General features: G+C 39.2%; 1 protein-coding gene across 2 annotated transcripts in view; it reads left to right on the top strand.

Annotated features, from left to right (window-relative positions):
- Positions 1-21692, top strand: part of LOC126298070 (mucin-5AC-like) — a 276647-nt gene that overhangs the window by 174084 nt on the left and 80871 nt on the right. For both annotated transcript variants that reach the window (XM_049989390.1, XM_049989389.1), the window contains exon 4: positions 8717-8854. In XM_049989390.1, coding sequence (XP_049845347.1) covers positions 8717-8854 — 138 coding nt within the window. The remainder of the gene's footprint in view (positions 1-8716; positions 8855-21692) is intronic.

Genomic DNA, 21692 nt, shown 5'->3' with positions numbered 1-21692 from the left:
TGAAAAGGGCATACTTTTTATTGATTTCATGGACTGTTGGTCAGCAGCTGCAGCTGACGTGTACTGTGAAATGCTAACCAAACAGAGACGTGCGATTTAAAGTCGATACCACAGGAAACTACCGTCTGGTGTAATCCTTGTTCACGACAACGCACGCCCTCACACTGCTGCCAAAACCAAGGATTAGTTTCACGATTTCCATTAGGAACGTTTTGAGCACTCTCTGTACAGTCCCGACCTTGCACCAAGCGACTATTTCCTCTTCTTGCATTTTAAAAAGTGGCTATGTGGAGAACAATTTCATAACGACGATGACCTGAAGATTGACACTACCATCTGGTTCAATTCCCAGGCCGCAAACTTCTCTGCAGAGAGGATAAAGAAGCTGGTGCAGCGTTACAGAAAGTGTATAAATGTGAATGGCCATAATTTGGAAAAATAAAGTAGATATGAAGTAAATTATTACTGTCAACATAACCTTTTTCTCATGAGCCTATTTTTTAATGATCAAATGGACCTTAGTTTTGAAATGTGCCTCGTTTTAACAACTCGGTGGAAATGAATGAAAGTGAGGTAGCGTTTTTCCAAAAGTCTCCCAGGCATAATGCACCGTGAGGTCAGCTGACTATAGCGACAAATGTGGCAGGCCCCTCACTCAAGGCCGCTAAAGAAACGGGAGAAGACATTATGTATCAATGAGCAAGCAGTTACGGTGCATTGTACTGCTGTTCTTTATTACAACAAGTCCCAGAGACAACATTTGAATGATTTCACATGAAGAAGATCCGAAAGGAAATTTGAAGAAGGATGACGTGTGACGAGTGTAGCCCAGGAGTTCCGGTGTTGCTCACAGCGTTGTTTCATATGCATGGTGAGCGTCTCGAATTACAGGCACTGCTGTCCGAAGGAGAAGACGCGGTCGACCACTGTCAACTACAGCAGCAGATGGTCGCTACATTGTGCAACAGGCAAGAAGGGACTCAATCAAACAGCGTATGCAGTTGCAACTACATTTAATAGGATTGCAAGTCATGCAATGTCACGTTCCATATTGGCACGACGTCTGCATGGAGATGGTCTCTTTGCTCGTCGACCAGTACCTTGTGTTTCGCTGATGCAGGCACGTCGGTGGCACAGTTTGCAGTGGTACCAAGAGTGTAGTGACTGGAGAACCAAGTAGTGGGGTCACATGTACTTCTTGAATGACAACAAATTCAGTTTGATTAGTGGTTTTGAATGTAAGCTCATATGGCGAGGAGTGGGAACATGTAATGCACACAGGAACATTGTCAAATATGGTCGTTTTGGTGGCCCAGATGTTACGATCTGGGGAGGCATAATGTTACATGGCCGTAATGACCACCAAACTTTAGAAGACAGTACACTCATTGGTCAACGTTGTTGTTTTTTCAGGAATACATTCGGCCCTGTCTTCATTTTTTACGGATGGCAATGCGCGAGTGCCTCGAACAGCGCTACTGTCTTTCAATAAAAATATCATTTCTATTCGCCTCATCGTGTATTTTTTTCAGGTACCTTCGACAATATACTGTATCAGTTATTTTTATATGAGGCTATCAGCGCAATGGTGGCCTAACCCACAGTACACTGGTTTGTGGGAATGGCCACTGTAAGATACTGACGTTTGCAGAATTGATGCGTAAGTTAGTGATTGCAGCATATAGCAATGATTATGGTATACATAACGCGGTATAGTGTCCGGTAATCAGCTATATGTGGAGTTAACCGTAATAGTGTTTTTAGACCATTTTTGTGTGGGTTAGGCAACTATTGTTTCAGAGCAATTGGCCGTAATACACGAAACATGTCGAATAGGCCGTTATAGCTTCACACACTGTTGTCAAACATTGGAAACGATACACGTGATGCGTTATGATCCGTATCATCATTTACAGGGATGGTGTTGCCACACGACTGTGCAGATGTCTTCCAATTACGGTAGTAACCATAGTACACCATGGGTTCGAATTGCAGCAAGGTCATTAAATCGGTCTTTTTCAACGCACTAATAGTGTTTCCATTGGGATATAGGAAGTCCAGAGTCTGAATTACTTTCGACTCTCGTTTAGCAAAACCGAAGTCTGCAAACGGGATATCTGGTTCATTGGAGTACTTATAAAACATGATATGGGGAGAGGATGCTTTATACTGAATCTAATGAATATTGAACCATTGCACCCTGATATTTTGTGTCGACACTTTATGGTTACGTATGTATCTCTCTAAACATACTGTGGACATGAAATCATTCCTTGTCATCAGTATAGCGGTGAAGGGTTGTTGTTTTCGTGCAGTGATAATGACGTTCATCCCGTCAGAGGGCGTGTATATAGTCGGGTGAAATTTCCTGTTCTTCCCGATGACACCAAAGTTCTGGTCACATGGTAGGTATGAATGCCCACTGGCTAGGAATTTATGGTGGATTACTTCCGGTGAGAAGTCTGCATGCAGAACCAAGAATTGACACTGTAAGGCCATTTTTATATTCCGATTTTGTCCGCCACATTGATCTGAATATATAATCAGACGCTTTGTTTGGACGTTATGTTTAATGTAATGTATGAGACACGATCTCCCGCATCTTGTGGTCGTGCGGTAGCGTTCTCGCTTCCCACGCCCAGGTTCCCGGGTTCGATTCCCGGTGGGGTCAGGGATTTTCTCTGCCTCATGATGGCTGGGTGTTGTGTGATGTCCTTAGGTTAGATAGGTTTAAGTAGTTGTAAGTTCTAGAGGACCAATGACCATATATGTTAAGTCCAATAGTGCTCAGAGCCATTTGAACCATTTTTGAGACATGATCCAATTTCTTGCGGTCCTTGGGATGCTTTGCCCTCACCCAATACATACATGGTAGCTTTCTTGGTACATAGGTCGTGTAATCCAAGGCAGTATGTCCACAATTGCCACTTGCAGTAACAGATACCTGTCGTAAGTACGAGTGTCAGCAAAGTCCTCATAAAATCAAAGACAATCATGGTTGTACCATTGTGCTGATGCTTCTGTGCTGCAGCATCGCGATGCATTCCTGTCTGCACGGTCTCGGCCTTTCATTGATGTAACTCTCTTTGATGTTCCCATTCACCCTTCTCTTCCACAATGTTGGCTGCAGCATGTTTGATGTTATAGAGGTTACATTTACGGCAAGAATCACGTATGAGTCCAACAATGGAACATAATACCAGCCTGCAAGCTGAAACTGAATCCAATTAATTGAATTAATTAAGTGGACTTCAAAACTGTAAACTTTGAAAAATGTTGGAATTAAATAGACTGACTGAACGTAGTCCTTCACACATCTGAGAAAAACGTAGTTCATTATTTTGTATCACACGGATGGATTCTTGACCATAGGTACTGTCCACTACATTATCTTCAGTAGTTTCATAGCCTCCTGTGATCTTCTGTACAGAGTGGTTACAATTAAACTTTCACTACTTGAGAGAGATTCCATGAAAAATGAGTGATCATAGGACAATGAAACTTCATGCAAACATCTGTAAGGACATGCAGAAGTGAAATAATGAATAAACTTTTGAAAGAAACACATTGTACTTTACACATGAGAGGGTAATATTTCTTAGTTGTGCACAGTGTTTACATTCCAGATTACAGACATTGTCTAGTGTGACTACCATCTGCACCCATGACTGCCTGGAACCACACAAGAGATACCATTCCACAACTGTTCACAGCACTTTTCGAACGGTGGACCTTGGAATGTTCAGCTGCCGTGACGAAGCTCACCCGCTGCTTGAAGATCACACACTGCATCTAGCATTCTCAGTTATGGTGGCAGCAACTTCTTCAACAATTTTTTTTACAACTGGCCATCGTCTTCTCCCAGGACAGATTTCCAGATCATCAATTAATGCAAACTTTTGAGACTATGATCATCCCTTCCATAATACTTTAATTCATTGCACCAGCACTATTGATGTTATTTTGATAACCAGTCTCCTTGTCCAGACTCATGTTGACTGCCTGCAACTGTAATGCACACTGCTGCTTGTGTTTCAAATCTATATTGCCATACTGGTACCAACACCTATCAGCAAGTCATCATGCTAACACTACTAACAATGCAAATCTTGCAGTGCCCAGTATGAACATCATTCCCATAAAGTTGGGTACCCATATGGTAAATAGTTTTCCATCTACACTGGCTCAAGAAGGGAAAGTTTAATTAAAACCTCCTTGTATTTCATCACTTCCTCCTGAAAGTTCACTGAAATTTTCCATCATCAATCTTTTCCTTTGTTGTCCTCAATATTCCTGGTACATTTTCGCTTGTCATGTAGTGGGATGAAATGGTCCTTTGCACTATATAAGCATGAATATAGTGATAAAGGTTATTCTCTAGACAGTCGTGTGCAGTCTTCTGCACAGAGGATCATGAAAGGTTGGTGCATCTACATGAAGTTATCTCAGCCATACAGAAACTTCCATTACATTCCAGACTGTTGGAGTCCATTCCCTAATGTTTGTTACATCTTAATCTTTGTAAGCTACATTAAGACAATTTCATAAAGATAGCAGTTCTTCTTTGGTCTGCAGTTCAGTGTATATCTTGACATCTCCACTGTGAGAGCTCCTTCGTGCTAGTAACAGTGAGCACTAGAGAGATGGCTGCTGTTCGTCTTGCATACATACCATGTACATGAAGCATTCTTCACATGTTACTTTGTATCATCTTTCCAGTGCCAGCGACAAGGGCAGAATGTCAAGCCTATTTCTCTGTTTCACAGAATCTTCAGGTTGCCTAGCCTATAGTTAGAAACTGTTGTCAGTTTTTAAATAACATATACACTAATATTTAGTTATATGGTCAGCTATCTCTTATTTTGTATGCTGCTAAACTGACAACAATATTTTGCTGCTGGTTGTCCAATAATATGTAAATTTGCTCCAATGCAATCTTAGCGAGCATCAGTTCTAATACCTAAAAGCAAAATCTTCTGTCCTACTCTCAAAAATACAGTTATCTACTCTGCAGGTACACCAGTGCTTTGCATATAATAGTTCTAAACAACACTACCCTTGTAACAACAGACTAAACTTTTGTGCTGTTTCTAGATGTTTCTCTGAGGTTTTGGTGTCTTTTGTCATTCCTTCATTTAGGAATTTATAAAACAATAACTGATTAGAAGGAGAAGACATCTCTTCATGACATACATGTTATAGGGTAATAATTTGTCTGTATCAATGAGAGTTACTTACAACAGCAGTGATAGTGAAATACACCTGAGATATTATGGAGGTGAATGCTATCACCCTGTGTGCATCTTCCATCCTCATACTACATTAGTGTAAAATGAAAAATATTCACATCTATCCCTAGTAATGTACACTTGTGCCACTCTAAGCCACATCCACCCCCCTCCCCCAACATTGGACAGATCTGCATATACAGTTAACATATCCACAAATTATTCTCTCTTCCTGTTTTGTAAATGTGTGATTTTTTCTCATGTGATCTAGCCAGCTTTCCAAGGCCTCTGGAAATTCTTAATGGCAGTATTGTAATATCAGCTGTAATGCCTAGATAGAGCTGCTGTCCAACCAGTGAAATGGTTGACTGTACCCTGATGTGGTACTAGAAGATCTCCTCTCATAATGGCATCATAACCTCTTCCCATGCAACAAAATATTTCCATCTGTACCTGAAACCTGCATGCCTCATGATATGCTTATCAAAACACTGTTTTGCATTTAATAGTTAAATATCTATGGCATGTCATCAATCAGGAAGGAATTCAACCAGACCTCAACTACTAGAAGTAGTACATGTAAATCTTGATTCCCTCTACCGATGACCAGAGAAAGAGATTCATGGTTGACTTTGCAAAATCACTGTTGCATGTGCTAAGGAAAGGCATTAAATTCCACTAGATGACAGAGGGCTAGAATGTAGTCTTACAGTACAAAGATCTTCAGATGTTAACCAGACCCTCGTGTACCTCGACTGTCAAAAGATATTCAACTTGTCACACCTTCTTTTTCCTGGCCTCTGTCTACATCTACATGACTACTCTGCAGTTCACACTCAAATATCTGGTAGAGGGTTCATTGAGCCACTTTGACTTTGTTTCACTACCATTCCACTCTCTAACAGAGCGGTGGAAAAATGAGAATGAAAAAATGAGAACTTAAATCTTTCTGCGCGTCTGATTTCTTTTATCTCATTACAGTGATTATTTCTCCTTGTGTGGGTGGGTGTCAACAAAATATTTTTAGATTTGGAAGGGAACATAGGAGATTGAAATTTCATGAAGCGATCTTGCTGCAATGAAAAGTACCTTTGTTTTGATGATTGCCACCCGAACTCACATACATATTGCTGACTCTCTCCCCCGTTTTCCGATAATACAAAACGAGCTGCCCTTTGTTGAACTTTTCCAATGTGCTCTGCCTTATCCTGTATTATCATAATGTTGGTATATTAACTTGGATTTGGCAATATTAGTAGTAAAGGGGGGATGGATGCCCATTCTGTCGTCACCATTCATCCCGCCCACTTCCCTCCAGATGGAATTTTTGTACCCCATCTGCCTATATCCAATACTATCTTATGTGAAAGTGTGAGAACATTTTAAGTATGTTTACAGATCTTGTACCTGAGATGTGACATGGATAATAGCTTGGTATTAACCTAGTCTGATGTGGGAAACCACCTAAAAATCACATCCAAGCTGGCTAGCACACCAGACCTCATTGTTATTTCTCTGAGTAGATTCTATCCAGTGCCAGTGCACCTCCCCAAATGCTAATGAATGTGACTATCCAGGCAGATATTCATGCTGTTGTGTGACAAGCAATTATGCTCTGAGTTGTGTGGTAAGCTAAGAGGTGGATGTAAGAGAATATCCAGTAGGCTACAGGCACTGGCGGGTAAATGAAGACAAGCACAACAATTGCATTTCTGCCACCAGGTTGTAACAGCCCAGATGGCTGCCAATGTAATTAGAACTGCCGGCTGACCTCAACCAGGTAGGTGCTGATGGGTTAAATCAACAGCCCCCGAGTCCGTGGCAGTTGCATGTTGAAGCTGCAGAGGAATGGCATACGGATGGCAGTACTGACAATCAAACTCCAGGCAGATTCAAAAAATACATTTATTGATAGATGTATGTAGATTAGAAGGCAGTGTTCCTCACAATCAGCTCTTGTCGGCAGCTCTAAGGGGATGGTGTTAGGTCTAGAGTTGTTCTAAGGACTTGGTTCTTTGAAGTCAAGCCACTGCAATGAATAGACATTACTTACAGTTTTCTCGATCAGGGAAGACTGGCATTTTTATGGGTCACATGCTGCTATGTGACCAACTTCTCAGTGACTCATAACCAATTCTTCAAACATGATTCTGTAAGATTTTCTTGAATTGACACCACAAATAATTTGTATTAAATGCTTTTGTGCTCAGAAAACTTTAGCTACTTTTATAATCTTCCCAACGGAAGTTATTTACGAGTATAGATTACCACGGAAGATAATATGCTTCTACCTCACCAGTTTCCATCACATCAAGATGTATCCCGTAGATAGAATGCTTGTTTACACATTGGAATGCACCTTCTATAACTCTTATTTGTATGACAGAAACCATTTCTTTCCTGACCTAATCATTCATAAGATACAGGCCTGTCATTTGTAAGTGGCTTTTCGCCAGACATGTCAACTATTCAGCATGTCTTACACTTAGTCTGCACTTATGAAATTAATTCTGTAGCCAGTCAGTCTGAACTCCAAACATGGTAAAAATGCTGATATTTATTTGAAACCAAAATAATTACCATTAATAATTGTTACTAAAATTTCTGATATTTTTCAACCCTTCCCCTTCATTGTTTTCTTTTCCTCTCTTGTCTGTTTACTATTCATGCAGTTGTCATTCCTTTTGTAGATATATTAATGGTAATCATCTATCACATAAATAAGGTGAGGTATTGAGCAGTTGACATGCATTTATATAAGGCTGAAAGTGATGCTGAGCATTCAGAAAATGTTTTCTTCAGAATTAACTAATACAAAAACACACACACACACACACACACACACACAAACACACACACACACAGGCCTGCAGAGTCCTGGCATTGCCACTTGACTGGGGTGAACGTCCGCACTCTCATGGTGAGAGGTTAGTTTTACCGTACTCCTTCCTTTACTTGTATTTCACTCAGTACTTTCCCATATCACTGTCATAATTCCTTTATTATTAAATGTGCTTAAACCTTTCTTTTACATTCCTTTTATGTTTGCATATGCCTTCTCACTTCTCCACCATAGCCCCTAAGCTAATTATTGCTCTGTTCCCATCATATTTCTTTTGCACATTGTCACACCAGTACAGCATTTCTGATATCACAGCCGTTGTACTTAACTTCTTACAAATCTTCAGGATATCACAATAAGACCAATTAATAACAATTATCTCTCTTTTGTGATGTTCCTTGTAGTATATCAGCAGATGGAGGAGTGAGAATATATTCTTCTGTAATAAATGTCATTTTATAGTCTTGTGTCATCATTTTTATGAAAAACATGGTTTTACTTACCCGCCAATGTGCAATTTTTATTATAAACATGCTGCTTGAAATATTATTGAATAACCATTGTTTTCAATAAGGGAAAAGCTTATTTGATAGGAGTTTTTTTAATTTATATATATTTTTGTTGATGAGTTTATATTGCATTGCAGGGAATGGCAGTATACCAATGGTGAGTCCCCCCTATGTGACAGGTGTACCTCTCCCAGAACAAGTTGTGCCTGTAACTAGTGCCATCACCAGCTGGGGTATGCGGCCTCCACCTCCAGACCACACTTCTGTTTGGCCAGGTAAGCTAATCACAATTTAGTTAGGCATTTCCATATGCAAATAACAATCTCGGCCAGTAGCAGAGGGTTTTTCTTTGGATGGAGATTCATTAATTACATTTGTCATGGCAAATAAGTAAGACATTATAACAGTTATGTCAGACAAGAAAGAAGATAGCTCATTCGTACAGACTTCAGTACTGCTTTCTGATGTGTGCCCATCAGGATAGAAAAGCAATCTTGGTAACAGCTACATAAGAAAGTGGTTTCTGGAACTCTGGAATGCTGCTTCATGGTACAGGGAAAATACAGCAGAGAAACAAAAATACTTTAAGGTGACATAAGTAGTAACATCTCACTAAAAACCTAGCATAAAAAACTTTTTTAATCATCTGGAACAAACTGGCTAGATTTGCAGAGGATTCCTGTGCAAATTGTATGGAAAATGATCAGAAAGTGAAGGAAGAAAATTACAACACCCTAAAGGAGTTACAAGTTAAAATTGTATTTGCACATCAGGTATGTTCCATTAAAATGCTGAGGTGATTATACTGAAATTATTATTTGCCAAGTGGCTATGTTCTAACTGACTGTCCAAAATTAAGGTAGAAACAGTAAGTTTGTAGTAAGGTATAAAGCCATAAACACAGAATCCCAGATTGCAAGAGAGCTTTTAGAACCATATGATGCCTCGCTGCAGATAGGGTGTGCATTAGAGACAATGAATTGGCTTGGTATGTTGTGACTAGTTGATTTCTACTTCCATCAGACTGCCACATGTTTGTAACAAGCTACCAATAAATAAACTCATGCAGATGTGAATCCTGTTTCAATTACCGATTTCACATTAACATTATGGCACTAGAACACACAGCTCCTGACTGAAAAAGAAACAAGATCCCACTGCTACATAACATCATGAAAGGGAAACAAAGTCCCACTGCTGCATAATGTAATGAATCATTCAGTGACTCACTGCAGTGGTGGAATGTGGTTACAAGTCACATGGTGGCAATCAATAATAATCATTACAGTCCCCTAGAAAAAAACTAACCTGGTCTTTATTCACTAATCCTTTTATGGTCAGCTTCTCCAATTGTAGTGGGGTCTCCAATATAAGACAGTGGAAAGCTAACTGCAAAATGCTATCTTTGAAAAAGCAACTTGAGGAACCATAGTAAATGCAGATGTTCAAAGATTTACAAGTATATCTTTCCAACCATATTTCGCAGACCACTGTGATGTGCACAATAGAGGGTGCCTCCCAATTCCACATCTGCATCTACATACATACTCCACAAGTCACCATATGGTGCTTGGCATAGTGTACCTTGTATCACTACTACTCATTTCCTTTTCTGTTTTACTCACAAATAGAAGAAGGGAAAAATAACTGTCTACATGCCTCCATATGAGTCCTAATTTCGCTTTGTCTTCATGGTCCTCACACAAAATGTGCATTGGTGACAGTAGAATCATTCTGCAATCAGTGTCTAAATTTTCTCAATAGTGTTCCATGAAAATAATGTAATCTTCCCTTAAGGGATTCCCACTTATGCCATGAAGCATCTCCGTAATATTCATGTGTTGATCAAATCTACCTGTAGTATGTCTAGAAGCCTGTCTATGAATTTATTCGATCTCTTCCTTTAATCTGACCTGGTGGGGATTCCAAACACTTGAGCAGTACTCAAGAATGAGTTGCACTAGTGTTCGGAATGAGCTCTCGTTCACAGATAAACCACTCTTTCCTAAAATTCTCATAATAATCTGAAGTTGACAATTTGCCTTCCTATTTGCCTTTCTGAAACTGAAATGATATTCCATCCAGACCTGGTGATTTACTTTTTTCAACTCATTCAGTTACTTCCTAATGTCAGGGATGCCTATTACTATGTCCTTCATAAGGGAATAGGTACGGAGGTCGAACAACAGTATGTTGTATCATTCTCCTGCATGAATGGTTTCTCAACTTCAGCTTTTCTTTTTCTGTTGTTTATTGCACACCAGATTAGTCAGTGAGTGACTGGATGAAAGCCTTTGACCTGCTTTGCAATTTTACATAGGATCAGAATTTTCTCAGGCTCACATCAAGATCTTTTACCAAGTTATGATGGTGGTAATCGTGGTAGGCTTTGCACACAAATCTTTTTACAGCCACATGACTGTCTAGTAACTTTTGCCTGTCATCATTTCCACGTTCTTTTTTGAACTGAGAGTGCAACAGTCTCTGATTTTCCAAATTTTCTTATTAAACCATGGTGGTTTTTTTTTTCCATCCTCCATCCACTTTCTCTTCATACACTTCTCCAGGGCAGGATTTACAGTCTGTTTAAACATTGCCCTTAATTCATCTATGTCATTGGTTTTTTTTTTTTGGTCTACTGACTGGTTTGATGCGGCCCGCCATGAATTCCTTTCCTGTGCCAACCTCTTCATCTCAGAGTAGCCTCAATTATTTGCTTCACGTATTCCAATCTCTGTCATCCTCTACAGTTTTTGCCCTCTACAGCTCCCTCTAGTACCATGGAAGTCATTCCCTCATGTCTTAGCAGATGTCCTGTCATCCTGTCCCTTCTCCTTATCAGTGTTTTCCACATATTCCTTTCCTCTCCGATTCTGCGTAGAATCTCCTCATTCCTTACCTTATCAGTCCACCTAATTTTCAACATTTGTCTATAGCACCACATCTCAAATGCTTCGATTCTCTTCTGTTCTGGTTTTCCCACAGTCCATGTTTCACTACCATACAATGCTGTACTCCAGACGTACATTCTCAGAAATTTCTTCCTCAAATTAAGGCCGGTATTTGATATTAGTAGACTTCTCTTGGCCAGAAATGCCTTTTTTGCCATAGCGAGTCTGCTTTTGATGTCCTCCTTGCTCCATCTATCATTGGTTATTTTACTGCCTAGGTAGCAGAATTCCTTAACTTCATTGACTTCATGACCATCAATCCTGATGTTAAGTTTCTCGCTGTTCTCATTTCTACTACTTCTCATTACCTTCGCCTTTCTCCGATTTACTCTCAAACCATACTGTGTACTCATTAGACTGTTCATTCCGTTCAGCAGATCATTTAATTCTTCTTCACTTTCACTCGGGATAGCAATGTCATCAGCGAATCATATCATTGATATCCATTCAACTTGTATTTAAATTCCACTCCTGAACCTTTCTTTTATTTCAATCATTGCTTCCTCGATGTACAGATTGAAGAGTAGGGGCGAAAGGCTACAGCCTTGTCTTACACCCTTCTTAATGCGAGCACTTCGTTCTTGATCGTCCACTCTTATTATTTCCTGTTGGTTGTTGTACATATTGTATATGACCCGTCTCTCCCTGTAGCTTACCCCTACTTTTTTCAGAATCTCAAACAGCTTGCACCATTTTATATTGTCGAACGCTTTTTCCAGGTCGACAAATCCTATGAACGTGTCTTGATTTTTCTTTAGCCTCGCTTCCATTATTAGCCGTAACATCAGAATTGCCTCTCTCATGCCTTTACTTTTCCTAAAGCCAAACTGATCATCACCTAGTGCATTCTCAATTTTCTTTTCCATTCTTCTGTATATTATTCTTGTAAGCAGATTTGATGCATGAGCTGTTAAGCTGATTGTGCGATAATTCTCGCACTTGTCAGCTCTTGCCGTCTTCGGAATTGTGTGAATGATGCTTTTCCATAAGTCAGATGGTATATCGCCAGACTCATATATTCTACACACCAACGTGAATAGTCGTTTTGTTGCCACTTCCCCTAATGGTTTTAGAAATTCTGATGGAATGTTATCTATCCCTTCTGCCTTATTTAACTGTAAGTCCTCCAAAGCTCTTTTAAATTCCGATTGTAATACTTGATACCCTATCTCTTCTAAATCGACTCCTGTTTCTTCTTCTATCACATCAGACAAATTTTCACCCTCATGTATTCTTTCCACCTATCTGCTCTCTCCTCTGCATTTAACAGTGGAATTCCCGTTGCACTCTTAATGTTACCACCGTTGCTTTTAATGTCACCAAAGGTTGTTTTGCCTTTCTCGTATGCTAAGTCTGTCCTTCCGACAATAATATCTTTTTCAATGTCTTCACATTTTTCCTGCAGCCATTTCATCTTAGCTTCCCTGCACTTCCTATTTATTTCATTCCTCAGCTACTTGTATTTCTGTATTCCTGATTTTCCCGGAAATTGTTTGTACTTCCTCCTTTCATCAATAAACTGAAGTATTTCTTCTGTTACCCATGGTTTCTTTGCAGCTACCTTCTTTGTACCTATGTTTTCCTTCCCAACTTCTGTGATGGCCCTTTTTAGAGATGTCCATTCCTGTTCAACTGTGCTGCCTACTGTGCTATTCCTTATTGCTGTATCTATAGCGTTAGAGAACTTCAAACGTATCTCGTCATTCCTTAGAACTTCCGTATCCCACTTCTTTGCGTATTGATTCTTCCTGACTAATGTCTTGAACTTCAGCCTACTCTTCATCACTACTATATTGTGATCTGAGTCTATATCTGCTCCTGGGTACGCCTTACAATCCAGTATCTGATTTCAGAATCTCTGTCTGACCATGATGTAATCTAATTGAAATCTTCCCGTATCTCCCAGCCTTTTCCAAGTATACCTCCTCCTCTTGTGATTCTTGAACAGGGTATTCGCTATTACTAGCTGAAACTTGTTACAGAACTCAATTAGTCTTTCTCCTCTTTCATTCCTTGTCCCAAGCCCATATTCTCCTGTAACCTTTTCTTCTACTCCTTCCCCTACAACTGCATTCCAGTCACCCATGACTATTAGATTTTCGTCCCCCTTTACATACTGCATTACCCTTTCAATATCCTCATACACTTTCTCTATCTGTTCATCTTCAGCTTGCGACGTCGGCATGTATACCTGAACTATCGTTGTCGGTGTGGGTCTGCTGTCGATTGTGATTAGAATAACCCGGTCACTGAACTGTTCACAGTAACACACCCTCTGCCCTACCTTCCTATTCATAATGAATCCTACACCAGTTATACCATTTTCTGCTGCTGTTGATATTACCCGATACTCATCTGACCAGAAATCCTTGTCTTCCTTCCACTTCGCTTCACTGACCCCCTACTATATCTAGATTGAGCCTTTGCATTTCTCTTTTCAGATTTTCTAGTTTCCCTACCACGTTCAAGCTTCTGACATTCCACGCCCCGACTCGTAGAACATTATCCTTTCGTTGATTATTCAATCTTTTTCTCATGGTAACCTCCCCCTTGGCAGTCCCCTCCCGGAGATACGAATGGGGGACTATTCCGGAATCTTTTGCCAATGGAGAGATCATCATGACACTTCTTCAACTACAGGCCACATGTCCTGTGGATACACGTTACGTGTCTTTAATGCAGTGGTTTCCATTGCCTTCTGCATCCTCATGTCGTTGATCATTGCTGATTCTTCCGCCTTTAGGGACAATTTCCCACCCCTAGGACAAGAGAGTGCCCTGAACCTCTATCTGCTCCTCCACCCTCTTTGACAAGGCCGTTGGCAGAATGAGGCTGACTTCTTATGCCGGAAGTCTTCAGCCACCAATGCTGATTATTTCTCAAAATTTAGGCAGTGGCGGGGATCGAACCTGGGACCGAAGAAGTTTTGATTATGAATCGAAGACGCTACCCCTAGTGCATCATATTGGATCTAAATTATGTCCATTCATTTTCTAAATTGAATCCTAACAATTACTTATCTGCTCTTTCTATCAAAAATTCTCTCGTAGCCTTCTTGATGGATTTATTAACTTTAGTAACTGACATCACTGTAATGGCATTATGATCGTAATCCTTGTCTCTGCATCAGAAATGACAAAAGTTACAAGTACTTATCTGCTCTTTCTATCAAAAATTCTCTCGTAGCCTTCTTGATGGATTTATTAACTTTAGTAACTGACATCACTGTAATGGCATTATGATCATAATCCCTGTCTCTGTATCAGCACTGACAAAAGTTTAGGTCTATTTGAAGCTACAATGTCTAAAATATGTCCATTGCTTGTGGGCTGTTAAACTAGCTGCTCAAGACACTTTCCAGAAAACAAGTTCAAAACTGCTTCATAAGACTATCTATTGGTACCACCTGCAGTGAATCCATGGAAGTATCAGTCTATATTAGTAGGTTAAACTCACCTCCAACTAACATTGCAATATAAAATTATTTCTATAAAAATAGTCTTAATCAAGTGTAAGTGTGAGCAGTGGGCTTTATGCCTCTCCAGAGCAGCCTGCTCCATGCCACTATCTCATGCTATCACCATGGAATAAAACGGTCTGATGATGATCCTATAAAAGATCAAAACTAGTCACTGAATAAGTAAATAACTTACAAGTGGTCAAGACTGCTTTTATGGAGATAGTTTTATTAAAGTTTTAGTGATCACAGATTTTTGCATGAACAATGTTCCAAACAGTTCTTAATATTGCATGGTCTGCATATTTTAACACTACTGAGTGTAGAGTTTGTTTGAATTATTTTAAGACTGTCATGGCGGAATTGATTGGCTGGTAAGGACATCTCATAATTAACTTGAGTTCATCTAAACCTGTTGCATGCATACAGATAACTTACAGTCACTCTTACTCCTATTTGGTATGAATCCCACACACCTGAGCAATATTCTAGGATAGGTTATATGAGTGTTATGTAAACACTGTTCCTTATAAACTGTCTGCATTTCCAAGTATCTTACCAATGAACCCATGTCTGCCTCCTGCTTGGTCTACAACTGAACCTGTGTGATTACTCAGCTCCAAATACTCACAAATTATTACAACCAGGTATTTGTATAAGTTAACTGATTACACCTGTGATTCACCAATATTTTAGTAGTAGGATATTATGCTTCTGCATTTAGGAAAATTCATACTTTTACATTCCTGAACGTTTAAAGCAAGTTGCCAGTGTTTGCACCACTCTAAAATCTTATCAAAATCTTCATGCAGCTTTTTTAGACAGTACTTCATTGTAGATAATTGCGTCACTTGTAAAAATTCTGGAGTTAGTATTAATGTTCTTTGCAGGTCATTTGAGTATCCTATATAAGGTTACCTTGGAGCTAGATCCCAAGAAATTTAGTATTAGCTACACTTGTAATATATGTCTCTGATAATTGAATTTTTATATCCTCTTCACTATTTCTCCTGACAATATACAAATTTAATGCTATTGTTCTACTTTTATTTATCATTAGTTTGTTTTGCCTGAACCAGTTTACAACAGTAGTTAATGTCTCAGAAGTGTTGTCTGCAACATTTCTGCTCTCTTCCCACTGACTAAAATGCTCATGTCATCTGCAACCTGGATAGTGCTATGACACTGTTTTGCTGGACCCAGTACTGTGGACTCTAGTACATGATGCTTTACTTACTTGTAATCAAAATAGTGTCTGGTTGGTTTATTATCTTCTTAAGGCTGTATTTCTACTACTTGCTTGTGGCCAGTAACATATGATATAAGCCAGTTGTTAGGTGTGCCTCTGATACGAATACTATCAAGTATCTGCAGCAATAGGATGTGATGTATGATGTCAATGGCCTTAGGCAGATCAAGGCATATGCCAGTCACTTTTCCTCCATTGTCAAGTTTTTGGAGCACTTCACTTAGAAATTCAAATATTGCTGTTTCTGTTGATCAGCCTTTCCAGAAACCACATTGAGCACTGGATACTATATTGCACTTTTCTAGACAATCTAACAACCTGCTACAAACAATTTTTTCTAGTGTTTTCTAAAATACAAATAGCAAAGCAACAGTTCTATAACTGGTTATGCTTCCTTTCTTGCCCATTTTGAACAGTGGCTTGAGTTTCACTATCCTTAAGCAGGAAGGAAAGATTCAAGTTGTGAATGAACTGTTGAAAAGGTGGTCTGATGTTAGTGAAATAAGGCCACATGGATTTTTAATGACATAATCCAGAATTTCATCCATACAAATTTTGTTCTTGACTTCCTAATTGCTAGTACAATTTCTTTAAGGTTAGTTGGGGAAAGAAATAGGTGGTCAGGGTTTCTGTTTAGCTTTGCTAGTGATTTGGTAGAATTTTTATTGGAAGATTTTATACCACAGATAATTGTTCTCTAATATTTGGAAAGTATGTATTAAAAGCTTGTTTGCTGTCTTGGTCTAGCTCGAGGTTTACATATAAATTTTTATTTATTTATTATTGGGGAGGGGTCATTGATATTCAACTGTCTCCCACATTCTTTTATGACTTCATGAAGCACTCTTATAATCCTTGAAAGACACCAGAAATTCTTCAGTAACATTTTATGTTTTTGAAATTTCATAAAGTCTTCTCTTTTTAGCTCAAGATATTTTAATACTTCTTGTTAGACAGGAAACATTTCTTTTACTAGTTTTGAACCTTTGGTTTTTAACTGGAAAAGAAATACTGAAATCATGTGAGAATATTTCCATGTATATGTCAGATTTTTTACATGTTTTTTACTTACAACATACACACAACCATTAACTCCCATACTAGAGTCATACAACTGTATATATCATTCCAAGTTTCTGTTTTCAGTTAGTGCCTGAGGGATTCTAAGTTTTGCTTGTGGGAGTTCAATAAATTGTGCTTAATGATCACCGAAACCTGTATTTATATTTTAATTTTGTATAAATATGTGTTTTTATTGGTACCTGATCTATAGTACTGCTCGATGACTCTAGTAGGGGAGTTAATGGTTGTGTGTATGTTGTAAATTTCTCATAAGGATGCAATGTTTAATCTGTCCTTTTAGTTCTACTTGAAATCTATGTTAAAGTCAACACACATGATAGTTGTTTTACTAAACACTTTTATACTGTTAAATGCCTACTCAAGAATTTTGAGGAAAGTAGTTATGTTTCCATCTGGGCTTCTATATATACAAATAACAATTTCATTTAAATTAGTCAATTCTGTAGTAAAAATTTGGAAGTAATGCTCTTTCCTCCAGCTGATCAGTGAACTTTAAGCAACAGTGTTTGATGTCTTCTTTAATATACATGTAGGTTTCTCCAAGAGTTTTTTTTTTTTAAGGGAGGGAAGTGCAGAGCACTCTATCCTTGTAAGTGACATACTTTCTGTTAACTATTGTTCACTAATATAACTGACACTTCTTTTAATTCATATGGTAACAGTATTTCCATCTCATAAACTTTATTTGATAGGGCCTGCACATTTTGGCAAAGGAGCCTAAATTTTGATAATCGCTTACTTACTTGGTTCCTTATGCCTACCTTGTGTTTAACAGTTGCTCATGAAATACCATTCATTACACTTTACTGTTGTGGTTTTCTTTCCAGAGTGATATTTTACAGGGTAAATTTAACATTTCTCAGGAATCACTCTCCAGAAAGCTGGCTAAAGCCTGAAATAAGTTCTGCAGAAATTTTTACGAAGTCTCAGACGGTGTTCAGGAAAGATAGATTAGGCAGAATTGGTGGTGGAGTGTTTGTGTCTGTCAGTGGTGGTTTATCTTGTAGTGAAGTCGAAGTAGATACTCCGTGCGAATTGGTATGGGTGGAGGTTATACTTAACAGCCTAATTAAGTTAATAATTGGCTCCTTCTACCGACCCCCAGACTCCGATGATACAGTTGCGGAACAGTTCAGAGAAAGGTTGAGTCTCGTAGCAAATAAATACCCCACTCATACGATTATAGTTGGTGGGGACTTTAACCTACCCTCGGTATGTTGGCAAAAATACTTGTTCAAAACCAGTGGTAGGCAGGAACGTCTTCCGAGATTGTCCTAAATGCTTTCTCCGAAAATTATTTCGAGCAGTTAGTCCCCAAACCCATGCGAATAGTAAATGGTTGCGAAAACATACTTGACCTCTTAGCTACAAACAATCCAGAGCTGATAGAGAGCATCATGACTGATACAGGGATTAGTGATCACAAGGTCGTTGTAGCTAGGCTCAATACCATTTCTTCCAAATCCATCAGAAACAAACGCAAAACAATTTTATTTAAAAAAGCGGATGAAGTGTCACTAGAAGCCTTCCTAAAAGACAATTTCCATTCCTTCCGAACTGACTATGCGAATGTAGATGAGATGTGGCTCAAATTCAAAGATATAGTAGCAACAGCAATTGAGATATTCATAGCTCATAAATTGGTAAGAGATGGAACGGATTCCCCGTGGTACACAAAAAAGGTCCGAACGCTGTTGCAGAGGCAACGGAAAAAGCATGCGAAGTTCAGAAGAACGCGAAATCCCGAAGATGGGCTAAAATTTACAGACGCGCGAAATTTGGCACGTACTTCGATGCGAGATGCCTTTAATAGGTTCCACAACGAAACATTGTCTCGAAATTTGGTAGAAAATCCGAAGAAATTCTGGTCGTACGTAAAGTACAGAAGCGGCAAGATGCAGTCAATACCTTCGCTGCGCAGTGCCGATGGTACTGTTACCGACGACTGTGCCGCTAAAGCGGAGTTATTGAACGCAGTTTTCCAAAATTCCTTCACCAGGGAAGACGAATGGAATATTCCAGAATTTGAAACACGAACATCTGCTAGCATGAGTTTCTTAGAAGTAGATACCTTAGGAGTTGCAAAGCAACTCAAATCGCTTGATATGGGCAAGTCTTCAGGTCCAGATTGTATACCGATTAGGTTCCTTTCAGATTACGCTGATACTATAGCTCCCTACTTAGCACTCATATACAGCCGCTCGCTCACCGTTAGATCTGTACCAACATATTGGAAAATTGCAGTGTTTAAGAAGGGTAGTACGAGTAATCCATCTAACTACAGACCTATATCATTGACGTCGGTTTGCAGTAGGGTTTTGGAGCATATACTGTATTCAAACATTATGAATCACCTCGAAGGGAACGATCTATTGATACGTAATCAGCATGGCTTCAGAAAACATCGCTCTTGTGCAACGCAGCTAACTCCTTATTCACACGAAGTAATGGCCGCTATCGACAGGGGATCTCAAGTTGATCCGTATTTCTAGATTTCCGGAAAGCTTTTGACAACGTTCCTCACAAGCGACTTCTAATCAAGCTGCGGAGCTATGGGGTATCGTCTCAGTTGTGTGACTGGATTCGTGATTTCCTGTCAGGAAGGTCGCAGTTCGTAGTAATAGACGGCAAATCATCGAGTAAAACTGAAGTGATATCAGGTGTTCCCCAGGGAAGCGTCCTGGGACCTCTGCTCTTCCTGATCTATATAAATGACCTGGGTGACAATCTGAGCAGTTCTCTTAGATTGTTCGCAGATGATTCTGTAATTTACCGTCTAGTAAGGTCATCCGAAGACCAGTATCAGTTGCAAATCGATTTAGAAAAGATTGCTGTATGGTGTGTCAGGTGGCAGTTGACGCTAAATAACGAAAAGTGTGAGATGATCCACATGAGTTCCAAAAGAAATCCGTTGGAATTCGATTACTCGATAAATAGTACAATTCTCAAGGCTGTCAATTCAACTAAGTACCTGGGTGTTAAAATTACGAACAACTTCAGTTGGAAGGACCACATAGATAATATTGTCGGGAAGGCGAGCCAAAGGTTGCGTTTCATTGGCAGGACACTTAGAAGATGCAACAAGTCCACTAAAGAGACAACTTACACTACACTCGTTCGTCCTCTGTTAGAATATTGCTGCGCGGTGTGGGATCATTACCAGGTGGGATTGACGGAGGTCATCGAAAGGGTGCAAAAAAGGGCAGCTCGTTTTGAATTATCACGTTATAGGGGAGAGAGTGTGGCAGATATGATACACAAGTTGGGATGGAATCAATTAAAGCATAGACGTTTTTCGTCGCAGCAAGACCTTTTTACGAAATTTCAGTCACCAACTTTCTCTTCCGAATGCGAAAATATTTTGTTGAGCCCAACCTACATAGGTAGGAATGATCATCAAAATAAAATAAGAGAAACAGAAAGGTTTAGGTGTTCGTTTTTCCCGCTCGCTGTTCGGGAGTGGAATAGTAGAGAGATATTATGATTGTGGTTCGATGAACCCTCTGCCAAGCACTTAAATGTGAATTGCAGAGTAGTCATGTAGATGTAGATGTAAAAAACATTGTGGTTCTTTCTTGTTGTGTGTGGGGTGAGATGAAGTGAAATGACTAGACATTTCAGCTGTGATTTTTGAATTTGTATCTTTGGGCACTGCAACTAAACTTGATGGAGATCCTCTCCTTGTTGCTTCAGCTTTGTTTGGAATCATTGGAGTATTTGGTTCTTCAGTTGAAATTGTCATGGTTTAGCATCTGTAATTTCCTTTGTCTCATATGATATGCCTTATAGAATGTCTCATGGAAGTATTACAGTGTGTGTGTGTGTGTGTGTGTGTGTGTGTGTGTGTGTGTGTGTGTGAGCGCATGCTCGTGCATATGCATGGCTGTGTCTGATATGGAGAAGAAACAACTCTATAACAAGTGGCTGTACATGTGTGACATCAAGTATGTAAAACAGGTGAAGACTGGAGAATGAAACTAAAAATAAATATAAGTAATGGAAGGAGAATAGCAGAGAATGCATGACAGATAGAAGAAGAGTATGTAATACCATATAATGATAGAGATGTTTCGCTGATGTTCATTTGTGTTGTAAGTAAAAACTCTCTTAGGAGAAAGAGTGTCTTTTGTAACATGTTTGCTAATGTCATAATGCCAAAATTAGCATATTTTGATGTTATTCATGCTTCTTATTGGCAGAATCTGTTTCATGAAGGATCTGATCAATTTTAGCAAAGGTGAAGTAGCTAAATTTAATTTCTGCGAAGAGATTAGGCTATTAAATTAAACTGAATAATGTGTCAATAAAATTACACAAAATTTTGTGAATTGTAGTTCTGACCTGCATGAATGTTTTGTAATAAAGTCTGGCTT

Source organism: Schistocerca gregaria, chromosome X (assembly GCF_023897955.1).
Source record: "Schistocerca gregaria isolate iqSchGreg1 chromosome X, iqSchGreg1.2, whole genome shotgun sequence".
In the NCBI taxonomy this organism is placed as follows: domain Eukaryota; kingdom Metazoa; phylum Arthropoda; class Insecta; order Orthoptera; family Acrididae; genus Schistocerca; species Schistocerca gregaria.
The sequence above is the reverse complement of the archived record's forward strand: the minus strand, read 5'-3'. Positions and strand labels throughout refer to the sequence as shown.